The sequence below is a fragment of the Myotis daubentonii genome, chromosome 19 (genome assembly GCF_963259705.1).
Source record: "Myotis daubentonii chromosome 19, mMyoDau2.1, whole genome shotgun sequence".
Taxonomy (NCBI): domain Eukaryota; kingdom Metazoa; phylum Chordata; class Mammalia; order Chiroptera; family Vespertilionidae; genus Myotis; species Myotis daubentonii.
The window spans coordinates 1,577,124-1,595,526 of NC_081858.1; the positions used below are offsets into that span (position 1 = coordinate 1,577,124).

At 57.6% G+C, this 18,403-nt stretch overlaps 1 protein-coding gene across 1 annotated transcript in view; it reads right to left on the reverse strand.

Annotated features, from left to right (window-relative positions):
- LOC132222191 (protein Daple-like) overlaps nt 1–17,392 on the reverse strand; it is a 40,485-nt gene extending 23,093 nt beyond the window's left edge. Inside the window, 10 exon segments of the mRNA XM_059677099.1 lie at nt 1,137–1,274; nt 5,901–6,097; nt 8,356–8,482; nt 9,127–9,310; nt 14,347–14,464; nt 14,467–14,503; nt 14,818–14,899; nt 15,597–15,715; nt 16,149–16,289; nt 17,309–17,392. Coding sequence (XP_059533082.1) covers nt 1,137–1,274; nt 5,901–6,097; nt 8,356–8,482; nt 9,127–9,310; nt 14,347–14,464; nt 14,467–14,503; nt 14,818–14,899; nt 15,597–15,715; nt 16,149–16,289; nt 17,309–17,392 — 1,227 coding nt within the window.
- Nucleotides 17,393–18,403: the final 1,011 nt, after the last annotated feature.

Here is an 18,403-nt window from a genome sequence, read left to right on the forward strand (position 1 = left end):
CAGAGCTCAGTGTGATTGGCAGCTCCTCAGGGAAGCCCTGCACCACGATTCTAAATGTCCTCCACCTAATAAGACTCTCCCTGGACCCACGTATATTCCCTCAATAGCACACGTCTCAAGTCACCTGGCTTGTCACCTGTCGTTCCACCTCCTAGACTGGAAGCCATATTGGGGGAGGGTGGATGCATGCCTCTTAAGTCTACACAGCACCACCCCAAGCCCCTTTTCTGCAATACTAGAGAGGCTGAAGAACTCAAGTACCTGATACCCAGCCTCCCTTGCAGCTAGGGTTAGTCATATGTCAGGTGTGGCCAATGAGATGTCCACAGAGGATCCCGGGAGGCCTTCCCTCTGTCTCTTCACACTCCACATTCTTCCTGCCCACTTCTTGGCGAGATACAACAGCCACTGCCAAGACTGGCAGAGCAGGAAGAGAAAAGCCTGGTTTCTGGGTGGCGTCCCTGAGCCACTGCCCCAGCACTGGGCTGCCTACCCTAGGACTTCCTGTAGTGTGAGGCGGGTCAACCCTGGAGGTTATCCATGGCTCTGAGTGTGAAGCTGGACATGTTAAGGGGGATCTTTGTCCTGCGGGCTGTCCCATGAGCTGCAGGGCATTTAGCAGCATTCTGGCCTCTCCCACCACAGCCTGGAGCACAGCCAGGAGCACCTCCCCTCTCCTCCCCCAAGTCATGACAATCATAAACAAGATGTCCAGTGATCTCCAGCCAGTGTGGGTCAATGCTTGAGCATCAACCTATGAACCAGGAGGTCACGGTTCGATTACCGGTCAGGGCACATGTTCAGGTTGCTGGTTCAATCCCAGTAGGCGGCATGGAGGAGGCAGCCGATCAATGATTCTCTCTCATCATTGATGTTTTTATCCCTCTCTCCTTCTCCTTTTCCCTCTGAAACAAATAAAAAATAGATTGAAAAAACAAAAAGATTGCCAGTGTCCCTGGGAAGCAATATCTGTCCCCGCTCCCCTGCTGTGGCTGGAATTGCTGGTGTGAGCTGCAGCTGAGGGGAGAGACTGGTAACCCGGGAATCACTGCTGGATTCCCAGGACAGCCTAGGGTCCTGGACTCTCCCTCTTGCAGGCAGGGGCACCAGGAGAGGCATGGAGCTGGGGGGCCTACCTCCTGGGCTTCCTCAGCCTTCAGGGTCTCGATGTCACGGAGCAGCTGTTCTCTCTCCTCCACCAGCTCCTCACAGAGAGTCGCCAGATCCCGGCTGGCCTGCTCTTCTCTTTCCATCTGGACTTGCCAGTCTTCAATCTACGGAGCCAAAGACCCAGCCCGTGCAAAAGTCCGTTTCAGGGAGTGAACTGTGTTTTAAAGCAATCCCGAAACCTGTCAGCCCCACGGAACACTTTATCAGGCCTTTTCTTAAGGGAAACCTTCCTGCCCACTTCCTGGGGAGGTACATCAGCCACTGCCAAGACTGCAGAGCAGGAAGGGAGAAGCCTGGCTCCTGGGTGGCGTCCCTGAGCCGCTGCCCAAGTCAGGCCTAGTTGTGCAGTGAGCTCCCCATACCCTGGACCATCACCTCTCAGCCCATGGTGTACACTTCCAGCTCATGGTAGAGAAAAAGGCCATGGACACCCATCGGTCAGCTTCCCTCCCAGCTTTCCACTGCTCACTCTCAATGCTTCCGTCTTAGGCCATGTCCACTACTGTCCTGAGGGTCAGGCCATATTCCTGGGGCCAGCAGCCACCACTGGATGTCCTACAGGGACTTCACCCAGTTGGTGACATTCCTATTCATCCAGCTGCTCTGAGGGGTCCTCTGCTATCTCTCTCCCTCCTCTCCCCTCCAAGTAAATGGACCACCAAGGCCTGTCCTCATTCCCCATGCGGCTCCCCCTCCACACCCCACTGCTGCCCAGGCCAGACCAGCTCCGTCCTGCCTGGACGACTGCCCAATCAGCGGCCCGACATGGAGCTCTTCTGCAGAACCACCAGTGCCCACTCCCTGAACATGAACTGCCTGGACCCGCACGTCCCACACTCTGTGCCTGACACCTGAACACCGTGATGGATGCAGATTCAGACTCAGGGTGGGCCCTGAGGTGCGACTCCCAGGCGAGGCCCGTGCTGCTGTCCCTTCCCACTGACACCAAACTCATGACCACAGGGGATGGGGAGAGGGTGGTTCCCTGCTAACGATGTGACAGTGAGCTTAACTGAAAGTGCCAGCAAGCAGCAGGCATGGGCGCCAGCTTCTGTCAGGGTGACATGCTCAGCTCACACCTGACAGGGGGCAGGTGCAACAAGAGCTGACCCCTCCTGAGAGCACCAGGCCCCTCCCACCCTCAGAGCTTCTGACATGGTCATTCTGGGCTGGGCCCAAGAGCCTGCATTTGACTTGTGACCCTGATGCTGGTTTGGGATGATGGCTCTAAAGCTAAAACAGAGGAGCCCCACGATCCAGATCAGGTGGCTCTCAGAGCCTTTAAACACTCGAGACCTCAGGCCACTGACTAGAACCTCTGGGGGCAGGACCTTCAGACACCCAGCAACCCGGTGAGCAGCAGGACCGAGAGCTGGCTCCATTCACCTGGCTGTGTGCGGCCTGGTACAGGCAGGTTGACAAACTCCCGAAAGGATCGCTGCTCTAATGCCAGCTCTGCCTACTTCTCCGGGGCCGAGGCCGCCCTGCCTTTATCTCACAGGTCTGGGCACTGTCTCCAGACTCCTAGGAAGTAGCAGGCAGGCAGCTTCTTCCCCATGAAGGGGAGGGTCAGGCACAGTGGGGCTCATATCCGTGCCCTCACAGCACCCTGTGGGCACACCCAGCCCCCTGCCCCAACATGGGGACCCAAGGACGGGGCAGCCCCACCCAGCCAGGGTCAACAGCAAAAGGCGCTGCAAGGAGCTACGTGTCTGAGTCTTTCTCACAAGTGAGAACATCTTTCTTCTCCTTCCTGATCGCTGCCTCACTTCCTAGCACCAGGTCTGGGCTCAGCAGGAAGCAGGCATCTGCCCTGATGGCAGCACCTGCTCTGGAGCTGGCCCTGAGGGGGGAGGCCCTGCACAGCTGTCACTCCCCCTCATTCAGAAAAGGGCACCGGCCCAAGGAGTCCAGTGATCTGCCCAGAGCCCCACAGTGAGGATGCGGCAGAGCCTAACGCACCGCAGTGGGCCGACCCCAGGCCTGCTCTCTCAGACGGGGCCTGGGGTGTGTGCCCCCCCCTCCTGCCTTGTTCACCCCTCCCGGTCTTACTGTTAATCCTTCTCCCTGCTGCCCCCTGTCTGTCCCAGTGAAAGGAATGTTATGTCCAACCTTTGCATATCTGGCGTGGCTGCTTCTTGTCTGAAGCTGTGACTGCCCCTTCCCCCCCACACCACCCCCCGCTGGACACCCCCATCTTTCTCTGCTTCTTTTTGCTGTGGAACTGGAACTCTCACTCCTGTCCTTCCCTGAAGGCCCTCCCTGCCCCTAGGGCAGCGGTTCTCAACCTGTGGGTCGCGCACAATGAAAATACATCCTGCATATCAGATATTTAAATTATGATTCATAACAGTAGAAGATTTACAGTTATGAAGTAGCAACGAAAATAATTTTATGGTTGGGGTCAGCACAACATGAGGAGCTGTATTAAAGGGTCGCGGCATTAGGAAGGTTGAGAACCACTCTGAGAGCTCACTGGGCTGAGATGGTTTCCTGTCTTCCTCAAAGCACCAGGCTTGGGCCGCGGGCTCCTGTGTGGAGGCTCCAGGTCCCCAGAGCACGCGGGTGCCAGGGGCCTGCCATCAGCCCCTGTGCTGCGCTTGTGTTCCCACGATAGGCCCCAAAGGGCTGCCCTCTTCCTAAGAGGAATGCAGTCTGAGGATGTCAGTGCCAAGTGAGGGTGGGGGGCGCACCCTCTCTAAGGTCCACAGAAAGGTCATGAGTTACAGGGAAGGACGTGAACTTCGGGAACTAAGGTTTACACAGACCGAAGGGAGCCTACATCCTGGGCGACACTGGGTGGTGGGAGAGCCGAGCTGGCACCGGGGGGCCTGGGACTCCAAGCCGCCTGTCCTGGCTGACCCTGGTCCCTTCTTCTCAGACACCTCCCAGAGGGCCACGTTGTCTGGACGTGTCCAAGATGGGCCTGTCCTGGCTCCAGGGAGGTCAATGTCAGGCCACGTCCCCTGTGGTTTTTAGCTGATGGCCCAGATGCACCATCGATCCAACATTAGGGAGGACCCATGATGCAGCCAGGCCCCAGCGGGCTGAGCAGGACAGGGAGGAGAGCAGAAGGGCCGCCTTCGCAGGGCTCCTGGCAGCAAACAAGGGACAGCACTGGTCTGGGAACTGTGGCCCCTCCCTCCCACCAGGGGCTCAGAGCCAAGACAGGTCTCTGAGGGCTGTGGCAGGACTGCCCTGGGGTCCTACAGGGATCTGATCAGGAGAGGAAGCGGGGATGGGACCCGAGAGACAGGGCTAAGGAGTCATGTGGGGAGGCGGCAGCCACCACCTGTCCTGTGTGTGTGGAGGAGGGACCGGAGTGGACGCCGAGGGCAGGAGAAGCATCAGAGATCATTTGTCAGCCCTGCCGGGAGCTGGGCCAGAGGCTACAGCGCAGGCCTCTGCAGCTCACCCCTGAGGACCCGCCCCGTTGGAGGTTCTCATCTTTCTAAAGGTCAAGCCTTTCTGTCTGGCAGAGGTTGAACTGCCATTTACAGAGACATTCCCTGTGCCCGCCCACGTGAATCTAAAACCCAGACTGTCCGGTGGCTTTCCCTGAGCTGCGCTGCACAGAGGGACACGGTGTGAGGGGGGCCTTCCTGCGGGCCCCCAGGGAGAGGACACGCTGCTTGGCTGCTGCTCTGCTGTGAGGCGCACGGAGCCCCAAAGGACGAGAAGCGTGAGTCACGGAACCTCGGACGCCCCACGAGAGGCCTGGAGAAACCACTGCACAGGAGGAGGGGCGGTCCCAAGCCTCAGCCAGAGATGAAGTTCCAGCAGAGCTGTGGCCAGCGGGACCCAGGTCTCCGGTCTGCAGCCCACGTCCCTGCCACTGCCAGGGCCGCCTCAGCAAATGACGCTGGCAGGACCCCTGTGCCGGTCGGGACAGACACCCAGACACCTGAAAGCACCAGTCCTGACAGGTGGTCAGCAAGCAAGAGTGCCCTTGCGCCTTCCTCACCCGGAATCCGGGCACCCGTCAAGATGTGCTCAGAGCCCGTGACGCAGCTGTGTCACCCGTGGTGGCTACATGGACTGAGGCCCTCTGACCCAGAATGACCGGCACAGGGAGGCCGTCGCTAGCCTCTCAGGGCCCTTCTTGCCATGTGAATGGGGTCCTGGTAACTGCAGGATGAACCTGGCTGGTAAGCCTGTCTGTCCTCCCAGATGTCTGTTCTACTGCGCTACTGGGAAGACCTGGTTTGTCTGAAAGGCAATGCAGTCCAGTCATCTCTTCTTCCTCATCCCCTCGACCGAAAGGAGAGAGTGGGCACTGCGCTCCTGTCACCAGCAGCCAAGCCCTGAAACGGCCCATCCATGGTCTCCACACGGGAGCGAGTCTTCCATCGCTGCTTCTCTCCCGGGCCCGCCTGATGGTTTCTAAGAGGGGGCTGCTCTCCTTCCATGAGGCACTTACCACACGGGCTGGACCCTTTGCCTGCACTAACTCACACCATCCTCACCACACCTACTGGTGGGTGCATCACTAACCCCATTTCACAGATGAGGGCAACGAGGCACACAGAGGTCCATCGTGTGCGGTCTCACTGCTGCAGGGACTCCTCATGCTGCCTCGTGACGCCTCTCCAGGAGGCCTCCTGTCCCCCTATCGTAACAGTGGCTTCACTGGACTCTGCCTGTCCCCCAGCTGCGCATGCTCACTGACATCTGGGTGCTCCCCCTGGCCACTGACATGCCTGTATGTTCCGGACACCACCCACGGGTACCTGCTTTCTGAGCTGCTGGTTCTCCTTCTCCAGCTCCTGGCGTTGGAGGCTGCTCTCCTGCAGGGCCAGGGAGGTGCCCCGCAGCCCCTGGATGGTGCCCTGGGGGCTCTGCTTCTCCTTGTCCAGCTTCAGGAAGCAGCTGGAGGCTGAAAAGCAAAGTGGAGTGAGAGCCCATATTCCAGAGGCCTCATCTTCTGCTCTCTGCCCCCGGCCCTGAGACGACCATCACCCTGAGCCCTAGGCTTGAGGGTCTGGGATGGTCAGCTGGGTGCCCTCCCTTTTTCCCAAGGTGCTGTTGCTGTCTGCACCTGAGGGTTCCTCGGGCGGTTATGGCCCCTCTGCTGGCTCAGCTGGGTTTGTTAGGGGAGCAAGCAGAGCTTAAGAAGAAAGCAGGTGATGGTAGAAAGAAGCCAATGCAAACGTTTAAGACAGTGGAATTGTTGGCACCACTTTCTGCCACGTTTTAACCTGACCTTCAAGCCAAGGATTGCAGAGACTAACGGAGATGGCAAAGAGAGTGCGCTCTCGGTGCCAGCCTCAGAGTGGTGGGAATCCAGGTGGCTCAGCCGAGGGTGTAGCGGGGACACGATCATTGACCGTATGTCTGTGGGTGGAAGAGGCTATGGGGCACATATGCCCAGTATCGCCATCTCTGGGTAAGGTCCTTCAGTCAGAGATTTCATTTTGTACTTTCACAGTTGCATTGAAAGAGAATGAGACAGTGTATCCAAATTGCTTTTAAAATTCTAAGTGAGATGAAAACATAAGGTAGAAAAAGGCAATGTCCTCCTTTGCTTTGAAACAGCTTCAATGCGGAACAGAAAGGGGGCACAGACCTGAGAAGAATGGGAGTTCGCGGCCCCTCCCTGCCGCAGGCAGGTGCGTGACTTTGGGAACGTCCCGGGGCTTGTTCAGGAGGAAACCATGACTGTCTGAGGGGTCAGGGTTGTTCCCTCGCCTGTCCCTCCAGGCCACACACTCAGCTCTGGGAGCCTTATCACACTGTACTGCTAGTAGGGCTGCTCACGAGCACCCCAAGAAGCAGAGCAATGGGGATCTTTGGATAAGACAAGGGCGAGAAGAACAGCCATCCTTTGTTGGCGCCCCGTGGGCCAGGCACAGCCTAACGCTTCACTGTCTCCTCTCACACGATACCCATGGCAATCCTGTGAGGCAGCTTCATTACCCCCATTTTTCAGATAAGAAAACTGAGGTGCAGAAGAGGTCACCTGGCTAACACGTATAGGAGCCAGGACTTTAAACCAGGCCTTTCTGACTCAAGAAGCCACCACCCCAACCACACAAAGTACGTTCACGCTTTTTTCGTGAGCTGCCAGCTGAGCAGTAGGAGTTGGGAACACGAAGAAGAAGTCAGTCACTGACCCTAAAGGCCTCACGAGCTGCACTGAACATCTGAATCAGGGAGGCTTTCCAACCCCATCAGCCACCTTGGTCTCTAACAAGCACATCTGGTCTGAGCCAGTCCCTGCCAGCTGGCACCACTTCTGTGTCCCACCAGGGGGCAGTGTGCTCCCCAGGAACCTGAACTCCCAGAGCCTGGGTTCCCAGGACTGGGGAGACACCAAACCACAGAAAGAACTAACTTCTCACACAGACTCATAGTTCAGTGAACTGATTTTAGGTTTGGAGCGGATGGGACGCCTTGAAGAGGGGAATACCCATCTGCTTTCAACAGCCTTTCCGTGACGCTGAGGAATGTCGCTAAGAATTGAAATAGCAGCCCCTCCCCAACCAGCCTAAGGCCCTCCTGGCCCTGCAGAGCTCTAAGCAAACCCTAACCTGCACTCTCAGGTGCACGCGTGCTATTATTGGACACAGGAACTGGCTTGTTGTTTGCTGGGTGCTGAGGCTCCTGCTGCACTGCCGGCCACCGCACCCACCTTCCCTGGCCACCCCCTCACCTCCTCTGGGGGCTGGGAGGGGGCAAACACCAGAGGGAGAGGAAGAGGCCTGGGTCCCCGGAACAGCAGCCACTGAGCAGCCCCAGCCCAGGAAGACGGAGAGCAGACCATACCCATCTGTCCGATGAGGAAATCGACGGAGGAAACCATGGCCCAGGTACAACTATCATGGAGGTGAGTGGCCACTGGGGACGCCTCCTGCATCCAGAGCTTCCACTCCTCCACCGACAGATCGAAGACCCCCCTGGGGTCAGCGTTCTGTCATCTGGAGGCTCCTGGCACTGGCTGAATGGAAGCTGAGAAATCTGGCAGCACTTCCTTCGCATTCCGCGTCCTGACTCAAGGTGGCCAGGCCCTTCATGTTCTTGGGGAGAATTGCAATGACACAGTTCCAAATGGCCCTTCAATAAAACCTTATTTACTTGGGTAGAGGAAGGGCTGACACATGAGTTTCAGAGCCAAGGGCTCAGCTCCCTGGGTAAGAGAGAATCCACAGCCAGGCTGGCTCCCAGCCACCAGGGGCTGCTGCTTACCCTCTGACAGCTGCTCCAGCTCCCAGTGCAGGTGGGCGGACTCCTCCACACTCTGCCCCTGTGCAGTCTTGAGGGCCATGTTCTCTTCCCGCAGCTCCTCAAGGCATTTCTGGTCTGTGTCCCGGGCCTAGTGCAGGAAGTGGGGGTGGGGGGTGAGGATGTGGACTGGCGCAAGCTCTGGAAAAGCCCCTGCCCCCGTGCATCTGTCCTCATTCCCTCAGGATGAAGGGCCTCCATGCCCCTGCTCACTACCAAAAACACAGCTGCACAGAAATGACTCCAGCACATGGCCCAGCTGTGAGACTTACAGCCACTAAAAGGTATGCTGACCCAGTGACCTAGGGGATGAAGACACCCGAGGTCTCTGAGGGGTGTCTGAACAAAGTGACGTACAGCGCAGGGCTTTAGAGCAAGTGCTATGGTGACGGCAGCTCTGTGGCCCCTTAGCAGGCCTAACGCCTTGGAAAGGCCATTGGGACTCACACATCACAGCTCAACCCACATCATAAACGCCCGCGGAGACCTTTTTTGCAACAGAGGCCCAACCCCTCCATCCTCACAGGAAAGCAACACAGCATCAGGCCCTGTCTGTGTTGGAGGCTTCAGTGGTGACCACTCAAGCCACTGAGCTTAGCAAGCGACTCTCTGCCCTCAGAGCGTCACTGTGTTGGCAGCAGCACCGATCCAGTAGCTGAACATCAGAGAAGGGCACAACATGAACCTAAAACTGCCCCCATCTGGGTTACACGCGGTGACCACAGCCTGTCCTACCAATTGTAGGTGGTGCAGCCTCGATTTCAGCTGCACATTCTCCTTCTCCCGCTCGAATAGCTTATCAATCCAATACCAAATCCAATGCTCCTGGAGATGGCCCTTGGTGTCCATGGAAAAATAATCATCTCCAGTCAGCATGTGCTCATCAGGAACACACATGAGAGCCATCAGGTTAAGGCCCCTGGTCATGACAACAGCTCTTCCAGTCACTGCACCCAAACCAACAGCCTAGGGATGACTCCGTTGCCGCAGGAAGTTCTGTCTCCACTTTCGAGCCCCCGCCCTTCTCCATTGGGCCAGGTCAGATGGAAAAATCCCCGCAGGAAGACACTGTTTAAATTCGGGACGGGAACACTGTGAGAGCGTCTGACATGTACAGCCTCCGTGGTTGGACGCGTGCACCTGCTGACAGGTGTGGGACGTGGCTGAGCCACTTCCTTAAACAAGGAAGGGTGGGGCTGAGAGTCTGTCCTGGCTTTGAGGGCCGAGTCTAGGCCTCTCACAGTCACTCCACTGATCTGGGTCCTGGAACAAAATTCAGACGATCTTTTGTTCAATAGCAGGTCCTATTTGAACATGTCACACACCTACTCTTAGAGAAATAGCAGCTCTGGGCAGTTTCCCGGAAATGAGGGTCTGTAAGACACAACAAGCAAACCAGGACTATGGCCTCTGTGTGCCAGGCACGTGCTGGGGGTGGAACACAATGGTGGGGCCCCTACAGGCAACCTCACAGGCGGCGTCCACTGCACTCACTCCTGTCCCAGTGCCCAGCACACACCGGGGAGCTGTTCAGCTCATTCCCCTCATCCCTGGCCCTGCCCCGCAAAAGCCCTCCCAGTGCCACTCAGAATCAGGGGGACTGCGTCTCCCCTGAATGCCCTCAGAGTCTGCCAGCATGCATACACGGGGACATGCCCATTTCCCTTGGCAGGCTGTTCTCCAAGGCTTGCCCCACTCACGGGTTCTAACACCTGGGAGCGGGCCAGTAGCTCCTGCTTATCCATCATGTGTTCATTTCCCCGCACGGGCCAGAACCCCGGATTCTGGGTAGAGGGGAAACCGTGCACCTACCTCCAGTGGACACGGTTCTGGTCAAAGCCTGGCAGCCGGAAGGGTTTGGTCACTGACTCTGGCTTCACCTGGCAGCCCCCTCTCTGCCTGTCCCCGGCCCTGCACTAGGTGCTGTCTGTCTCCGCCACATTCACTCTTCACAACAGCCCCCAGAGGGAGGCAGGGACAGTCCCTTCCTACACACGAAGAGGCTGACTTGGGTCAATTAAGGAATGAACCCCAAGTCACAAAGCCAGCCAGGGGTTAAGCTGGGCTGGTATTCAGGCTGGAGAGGTCCAGACCTGTCTCTTCACTGCCCTCAGCAGCCTTGCACCTTATCCTTAAGGAGTCCACGTGGGTAAGGAGCCCCAACCACTATCAGCGCTGTGAGCCAGAGCACATGGAGGGGCTTCAACAGGAAGGAGGCCCAGCTCTCCCCCCTTGGCCACTGCCCCCAGAATTCTCATCTTGTGTCTACCCAGCAGTCTCACCATATTCTCTGGCCCTGAAGGATCCCATAGCATAGCCTCTCAGTCATCCTTACAACCAACTCCTACTCAGCCTTCAAAACCCAGCCGGAATTGCCCACTCTGAGGACTTCAACTCCACTCTATCCCACCCACTGGGTCAGATGCTGGGCACCCAGAGTGCCCACTATGAGGCAACACTGAACTGGCCTGTCCGCCCACGCCCCCCACCCCCAAGGCTATTCCTGAATGGCAGGACTATGCCACCCCTCTTCTCATGAGACCCCCAGAAGTGTTCAAAGACACTTGTCAGCTGAATCATACCATGAGGGGGAGTCAGAGGTGCCATGTGAGTTGGGCCCTGAAGGACCTGGGGAAAGGCAGGATGGACAAGTGTCCAGAAGCAGAGTACAGCATGGAACGAATGATTTATAGCTACTCTTCCAATGGGCCTCAGTTTTCTTGGGTTGTCAACCTTCCCCATGTATCAGGCAGCAGAAACATCTAAACCTGCTTTGCACACCCCACCACCGCAGAAGTGAGAGACCAGACCCCGAGAAGCTTTGCCCAAGTCCTAAAGTGGCAAAGGCTGGGCCTGGAGGAGGCAGAGAGTGTGAGACCACCTGACCCGGGGCCCGATCTTAAACCCAGCTCCTACCTGCCTTGCCACCACCCGCCCTGCCCCTCCCTGCACGATCGGATCCAGGGGCCCCATGTGTGGACAGAACGTCACGTTATAAGCTCCCTAGAAACGTGTTCCTATCGACGCCACCCGGTGCCAGGGCACGAGGGGCTCAGAGGTGCCTCGACCACCTCTTCTGTGATGGACGGGGACAAGGCTTGCTCCACACCCTGCAAGTGGAGTGAGAGCTGGGACTCCCCTGCAGAGCCTCCGCCGCCTCTGGGAGCAAGCCCTGCCCAGGAAGCTCAGTGCCCATCCCTCTCTGAGGGGCAGAGACAGGCCCAGCTGGCCCTCAGCTGCTCAGGATCCTCAAGGCACCTGCACGTCTGCGCTCTGGAGGCGGGAATTTCAGCCAAGGACAAAGCATGGGACCAGAGGGACCTTCCAGGCACTCTCTCTCTGCCTCTGGCCTCCACCCCGGGCCCTGGCAGCAGAGGTGGGATGAGTGTTTGCAGAAGGAATTCAAGGATCCCATGGTGCACCCCCACTTCCCAGCTGTGCCTAGAGGCGCCTAAGCCTTTCTCCTCAGGTTGTGGCACTGACACCCTCCCCTTTTATGTTTCTCAGTGGCGACACTGGACGGCCACCCGGGCCGTCTGTGGCTCCCGCTGTACCCATAGGAGGGCCCCGAATGGTGGGTCTCCATGTGACAGTCGTGTTTGGCTCTCTGCTCTGCTGCCCATCACACCCGACACTGTCACCGTCCAAAGGAGACAACACCTCTGATTCCCCCGTCCTTCTCCCCAGGTTGCAAGTCTTTTCATGCTGAGATGGGTTTTTACTTGACCTGTGAGGTCACTACCGAGTGACTTGTGTGTGCCAGCCCCAGGCATGCTGTCGGAGAGGCCCCTACACCTGCCCTCAGGGGCTCGAGCTGCACACAGGAAACCTGGCCCAGCAGGGCTGATGGGAGGCTGTGCACAGCCTGCAGGGCTGTTGGCACCACTGTGATGTAAGCATGTGGGCGCAAGCTCTGTCTTCGCTGCTCCCTGGGCCCTTGCACACGGGCCTTGGAGAACAGTGTGACTCATCCTCTATGTGGCCTGGTCTCCATGGACCTCTCTATGTCTCTTGTAATTCATTTACTAATGCAAAGTGTAAGGCATTACTAGTTTCACAGCAAAATGATTAATTGACTAGAGGCCCAGTGCATGAAATTCCTGTGGGGTGCGCTCCCTAGGCCTGGCCGGAGATCGAAGTGTGAGCGTCTGGCGTGGAAGGGCAGGTCACAGCTGACCTCTGGGCCCAGGGCAGAATCTGGGCCCCTGGACCCCATGCACCCCCCTTACCCCCACACCTGAGTCATGGTGCCCAAGTCTCCACACGGAGATGCAGTGAGCATGGCCAGACACTGCGGGCCTGAGAGCAGTGTAGGCCTCTGGTCCACCCAGTGGTGTCCCCCGGATGCAGGGAGGGCAGCACGCTCTCTCCTGCCAGGCCTTGCAGACCAGCTCCTGCTCGAACGCACCAGGAGCCCCACAGGCCCCTGTGGTCTTGGCTGCTGTGGCCTGGCTCACCTTAAAGAGGTTGTTCAGGTGCAGGGCGGGCTCCTCCTGGGCACCCAGCACCTGAGCTCAGGGGCTTCCCTGGCGGGTGAGCCCTGGCGTCCCAGGGGAGGGTTGCAGGGGGAGTGAGAACGAGCTCGCATTCTTACAGCACCTCCATCCCTGTCACCCCCGCTCCCGGGGTAGCCAGCAAGAGGTCGCAGTGCATTGCCAATGCCAGCAATGTTCCACGCCGTCCCCTGGTGGTCAGCGCATGTCATAGCAAGCATTCGAACTCCTGGCCTCCCTGTGGAACTCCCATCCAAGGGGACAATTTGCATATCAGGTTCTTATTAAATAGGATATTAAAAATGTTGCTGCTGTTATCCATAGGCACGCACCTTGAGAACACGGAACAGGGGTTCCCACGGGAAACCCTGCAGAAGCCCAGAAGCTCCCCAGTGCCAGGAGTGAGTCTTGCTTTGTGTTAGATCCCCTGCTCCTGGCACAGGGCTTGGTGCCACACAGGCCTTCAGTCACTGCGTCTGCATGACTTAGCGAGGCTGCTTGGACAGGCCCGGAAAAGACACGGAGACAGAGGCTGAGCCCTGAAACCCACCCTCATCCATGGGGCAGAGTGTTGGCTGAGATGTGGGCCTGCCTTAGGTTCCCCGTGTGCAGGAGGTGCGGAGGCGGCAGCCTGGGGAAGCTTGCACATGACCTTCCGCAACCCTCCTACCTGTGAGTGAGGGTGTCCGTGCCCCACACCTGTCTGTGCTGGATTGATGCCTTTCATCACCAGCTGGGCCAGGGGACCATTTCCAGACAAAGCCGAGAGCTGGCCTCCCACCCCCACCCCTCCTGGGCCGGGCTGCTTGGGCACAGCACCCAGGGTGCCTTCTCCCCAGGGGGCAGAGTGGTGAGCCACCAACATTCCTGCGGGACAGCCACTCCCTGAGTAGGTGGGAGGAGCAAAAAGCCTGGAAGAGAGGGCCCTGAACCCACTGCTCACGTGAGGCAGTCGGGTGCATGGTCAGAGCATCAGGAACCCTGCCTGGGTCTTGGTCTCCATCCCCCCTCAGCCCTGACACCCTCCTCTGAACAGACCCTAACCTCGGGATCCGAGTAGGCTATGCCACGGAGAGCTTCATATGGGACTTGCCCAAATACCAGGGATTTTACCTCTTTCATTGTATAAACCTCACGGACTAGTACAGTTATCTCTGTTTTATAGATGAGGAAACAGTCCTGGTAAGATTTAGCCATAGAGATTACAAGGAGTCTTAAAGAAAAAGATCAGTGAATAGAAAGTCATCACTACAGCATGAAGGAGGAGAAGGGAAAGTCCTAGAAGAATCTGGGCCTTTCAACCACAACCCCAATCCTATTCCTTCCACTACCAGAGGGAGCCCAGGGGACTGGCAGACAGTCTGGGGTGCTGGGAGAGGGCCAACTGGGGAGGCATCCTGGCCCCCCCTGCCCTCTTCCAAGACAAAAGTGCCCGCGGGCCGCCTGCCCCTGCTGGGCTCACTTCCATGCGGCTGCATAGAAGTCTATGTCTTTCTCCTTCTGCCTGAGGCCCATCGCCTCCATCTCCAGCCTCTCCACGCGCCTCGCCTTCTCCCTCAGGGAGTCCAGCTCAGGGAGGGGGCAGGAGCAGCCTGGGTGCTGGCTGCCAACTCCATGTTCTGGGAGGTGGGCAAAGGCAGGGGACCTGGCTCAGGGCACCCTCGGGGCTGGGGAAAGGCCCAAGTCCCTGCAGCCCCAGGAGAAGCCAGGGGCGGCCAAGCTGGTCCATGTGCAGGCCCCTGTGTGGGGGCCCCACATGCTGGCACTGCAGCATGTCACCCCCCAGCAGCTCCCAGGACAACTGGCTCTCAGGCAGCGCTGCTTTGAGCGGGAAGGAGAGGTGTCCCAGGTCACGTTCCTGGACCTGGGGCCCCGGTGACTGGGGCGTCCCAGCCCCCCAACCCCAGGCCCACACGATAGGCCTCCTGCTCACATTGCGCCGGGCCTCCTGCAGCTCCAGCCCCAGCTGGTACAACTGATGCCTGGCGTCCACCAGTTGCTTCGTCTTCTCCTCCCTGCGGGCGATGAGAACACGTGGTGAGGGCTCCTCAGAAGCACCCGGAAAGCCCACCACCTGGGAGACCACGGCGGGGAAGGAGGGGGTCCTGGCTTCTAGGCATAAGGAGGGCGTCTGCATGTGGGACTGCAATAATGCTCTTGAGTCCAAGGTGAGCTTTAAGTTGTCACTGCAGCTCTCAGACTTCACCACAGACCTGAGCTTTCCCCCGAGCGTGCGGACAGGGAAGGAGCCCCCAGAGCCACTGCTCCCTCCACAGCCAGGCAGGCAGGGAGGCCCCCTGGCAGGGAGGTGAAGGGGGCAGCTTCCCAGAAAGCGGGCATGGTGCCATCACCAGCTGCAGGAAAGGGGGAGCAGGCCCACCAGACTGGATGGGGAGACACACCCTCCCTCCAGCCAAGAGCATCCACACTGGCCCGAGGCTGAGTGGCAGGCGGCTGCTCTGAGTCTGCCAGGTCTGGACTGGCCGGAGCCCTACAGGCCCGGCAGAACCCTGCTGTGCAGGCCCGGGGAGGGGGGGAGCGCGCTAGCCCAGGGCCCAACAGGGACCCAGCTCACAGCAGAGCCCGGTCACCCCAGGGCACTGTGAGAGCTGCCCCGTTTGCTGCACCGCATGGCAGTGAACCACATGTGCGAGCAACGGGGGGTGACACAGGGCACAAGAGCGGAAAGAACGGGGTCACTGGGGGACTCACAGATCCTGCCTGACGCCGCGCAGCGTGGCCTTGGTGTCCGCCAGCTCCACGGCCAGGTGCTGCGTGTCCTCGCTGGGGCGGCTGCTGGTGTTCCACTCCTGGGTCAGGGTCACGACCAGCTACAGCAGGGCAGACAGAGGGCTCTCACCGGCGTGCTCCTGTGCCCGGCACAGTGCCCGCACTAGAACGTGGTAAAGAATGACCAAAAGACGGAAGAAAGTAAAAGAGAAGATGGCAGCCGAGACTGCAAAGCCAGGAGGGAGGCAGGAGAAGGTGGGGAGTTTTTAAGAAGCGAGGATATATTTAGTGAGACAGAAGGGCCGAGGGCATGGAGCAGGCTCCCCAAGCTCAACCTCTGTCCCCACAAGGTGTCTCCGGGGACCGTGCCCTGCAGGGAAAGTGCCCACGCCCTGCCCCCTCGGAAATGGGCCAGGAGGACAGACAGTGTGCAGCTTGAGAGGAAGTAGGATGAGGAGCGTGGCCATAACTAGGGCCCCAGACCCAGGCCCCTCCCCACCGTCCCCCAGGCTGTTGGGCCACCCGCAAACACACCTCCCTGCAACTGTCTTGCTCAATTAAGAGCCTCCTGAGGCGACAGGTCATGTTGCTGGAGAGAAACTCCAGCTCCTCCAGGGCCATGCCTGGGGCCTCCAACCTCTGCAGGTCAAACAGGCTCTCCTGGTGGCGGGTCACCTGAGGGCACACAAGGGTAAGGTGCTGCGGAGGCCGGGAAGGGACCAGCGCTGGGGTCCCCGAGAGCACCCACCTCCCAAGGCCACGCCCCCTGGGACCTCGGCCCACTCTCCCACAGCTGACCCACCTCACTGATATTATTAACCCTCAGCCACCAAGTTCCTGTGGAGGGCAGGCCGGCTCCTCAGGAAGTGCAGCCACACTCTGCAGCCCAGCTCTTTCCTCACACACCACTGCTGCTGTCACACTAGCTTGAGGAGGACACTGACTTCCCACCAGACAGCACTCCTCCCAGGGTGGGAGCTCCCTCAACTGTCCAGGGATTGCAGTCGCACACCACCCATGTGTCACACAAAGCGGGTAAGCCTGGGAGGGGAGGGTCAGGAGGGATGGCATCTTATTCTGCAAATAAAATCTAACGCGAAGATGGCAAAACATTAGAGCGCTTATGTCAGAAGGCTGGGTCCATGACAATCTTATATTTTGAGGAAACCGTTCATAACCTGAAATACTTCTCAGGAGAGCCTGTATCTCATCCCCACAGGCCACACAGGACCACCTGGTTCCCCCTTTCTGCCGGGTGTGAGCGCAGGCCCACGGCCTCATCCTCACTGGGCAGCCTCTCCTCCAACTGCCGACATCACCTTCTTCAACCCAGGGACATGCCCTTGACGGGGAATCAAACCTGCGACCCTTTGATCGGCAGTCCAACGCTCTAACCACTGAGCAAAACCGTCTAGAGCCTGGACCCGCAGCCTAGCCCCCTGGCAGGAGCAGGTGAATTCATCTCAGTCCAGGGCTGGAAGCGCCAGGGGGTCCTGCACCTGGTGCATGGGCTCCAGAGTAGGAAACCCCTCAGGTTCCCAGACCAGGACCTCCGCCCCCCAGTTGGGAAACCTGTGAAGACCCCTGAGTCCCAGGACTGCTAGGGTCCAGGAGGGTGGGGTCTGTGGAGACCCCAGGGGGGCGGGAGAGGAGCCAGGGCACCCGCAATGGGACAGGGAGGCAGGTGCACTCACCCCCGCCACCAGTGGGCTCTGCAGAAAGAGCTCCATGAGCTCACGGACAGCAACGTCCATCCTGAGGCCGTGTCCACCGTCCATCGCTATGCACACAGGCTCTGGGCCCACCGTCTCTGTGCCCACCAGCTCTGCGCCAAGCAGTGCCAATGGCTACTCGCCCCACATTCCAAATGGCTCCTCACCCCACATTCTAAACTGCTGTTTGCACCACATTCTAAACTGCTATTTGCTCCACATTCGAAAAAGGCTCTTTGCCCCAAATTCTAAATAGCTCTTGAGCCTGTATTCCTAACTGCTCTGGGCCCCATATTCCAAAGGGCTCTAGCAGGGAACATAGCTGGGTCAGGGGCTGTGGCAGCTCCCGGCCAATGCTAAGTGCTTTGGAATACACAAAAATAATGACACACTCCCTATGAAATTTAAAATCTTTCTGGGCACATAAAATATGAGGAAATATAAAAGGCCTATGTCTACATCCTATGTACTTATAAATGTAAATTAACCACTTCAACATAATTTTGCCAATCTCCATTTTTAATTATTTTTTCCATCAGCCAAACTGCAGAAATTTGATCAGTTCCTTTGAAGTAACCATTCGTTTTATTTTGTCAAGTCTGACCTAGTAGCTCAGCTTGGGAGTTCTCTTTCCCATCACAGTGAACGGAGACCCTCCAGTTAGTAGTTCATACATTACAACACCTAAACCCACCAGTGAGCTGCCTACAAAACCATTTGATAGAATATTAACTAGTAGGTAATTTAGAGGAAAGAAAAATGAACAAAATAAAGCTGCATATTTGGGAAATATTTTAACAAAAAGAGCCTGTGCATAGCTTTCTGTGCAAGGAGCATTAAACTAGCACATGCAAGAAAGATATTTAGAGAACAGATATGCAGGTATGTCAGAACAAATTTAAACAGAGGCTGTCAATCAATGAACTAGAAGTGTTTTAATTATTTTCTAAACTAGTAATGGTTTTATTTTGGTTAACTAAAAAATTTTTTTGATTTAAAATAAATTTAATTTTTTAAGTAAATGAAATCTTTGGACTTATGATAGAGGGGGGACAAAGTACCAGTTAGCATTTCTAG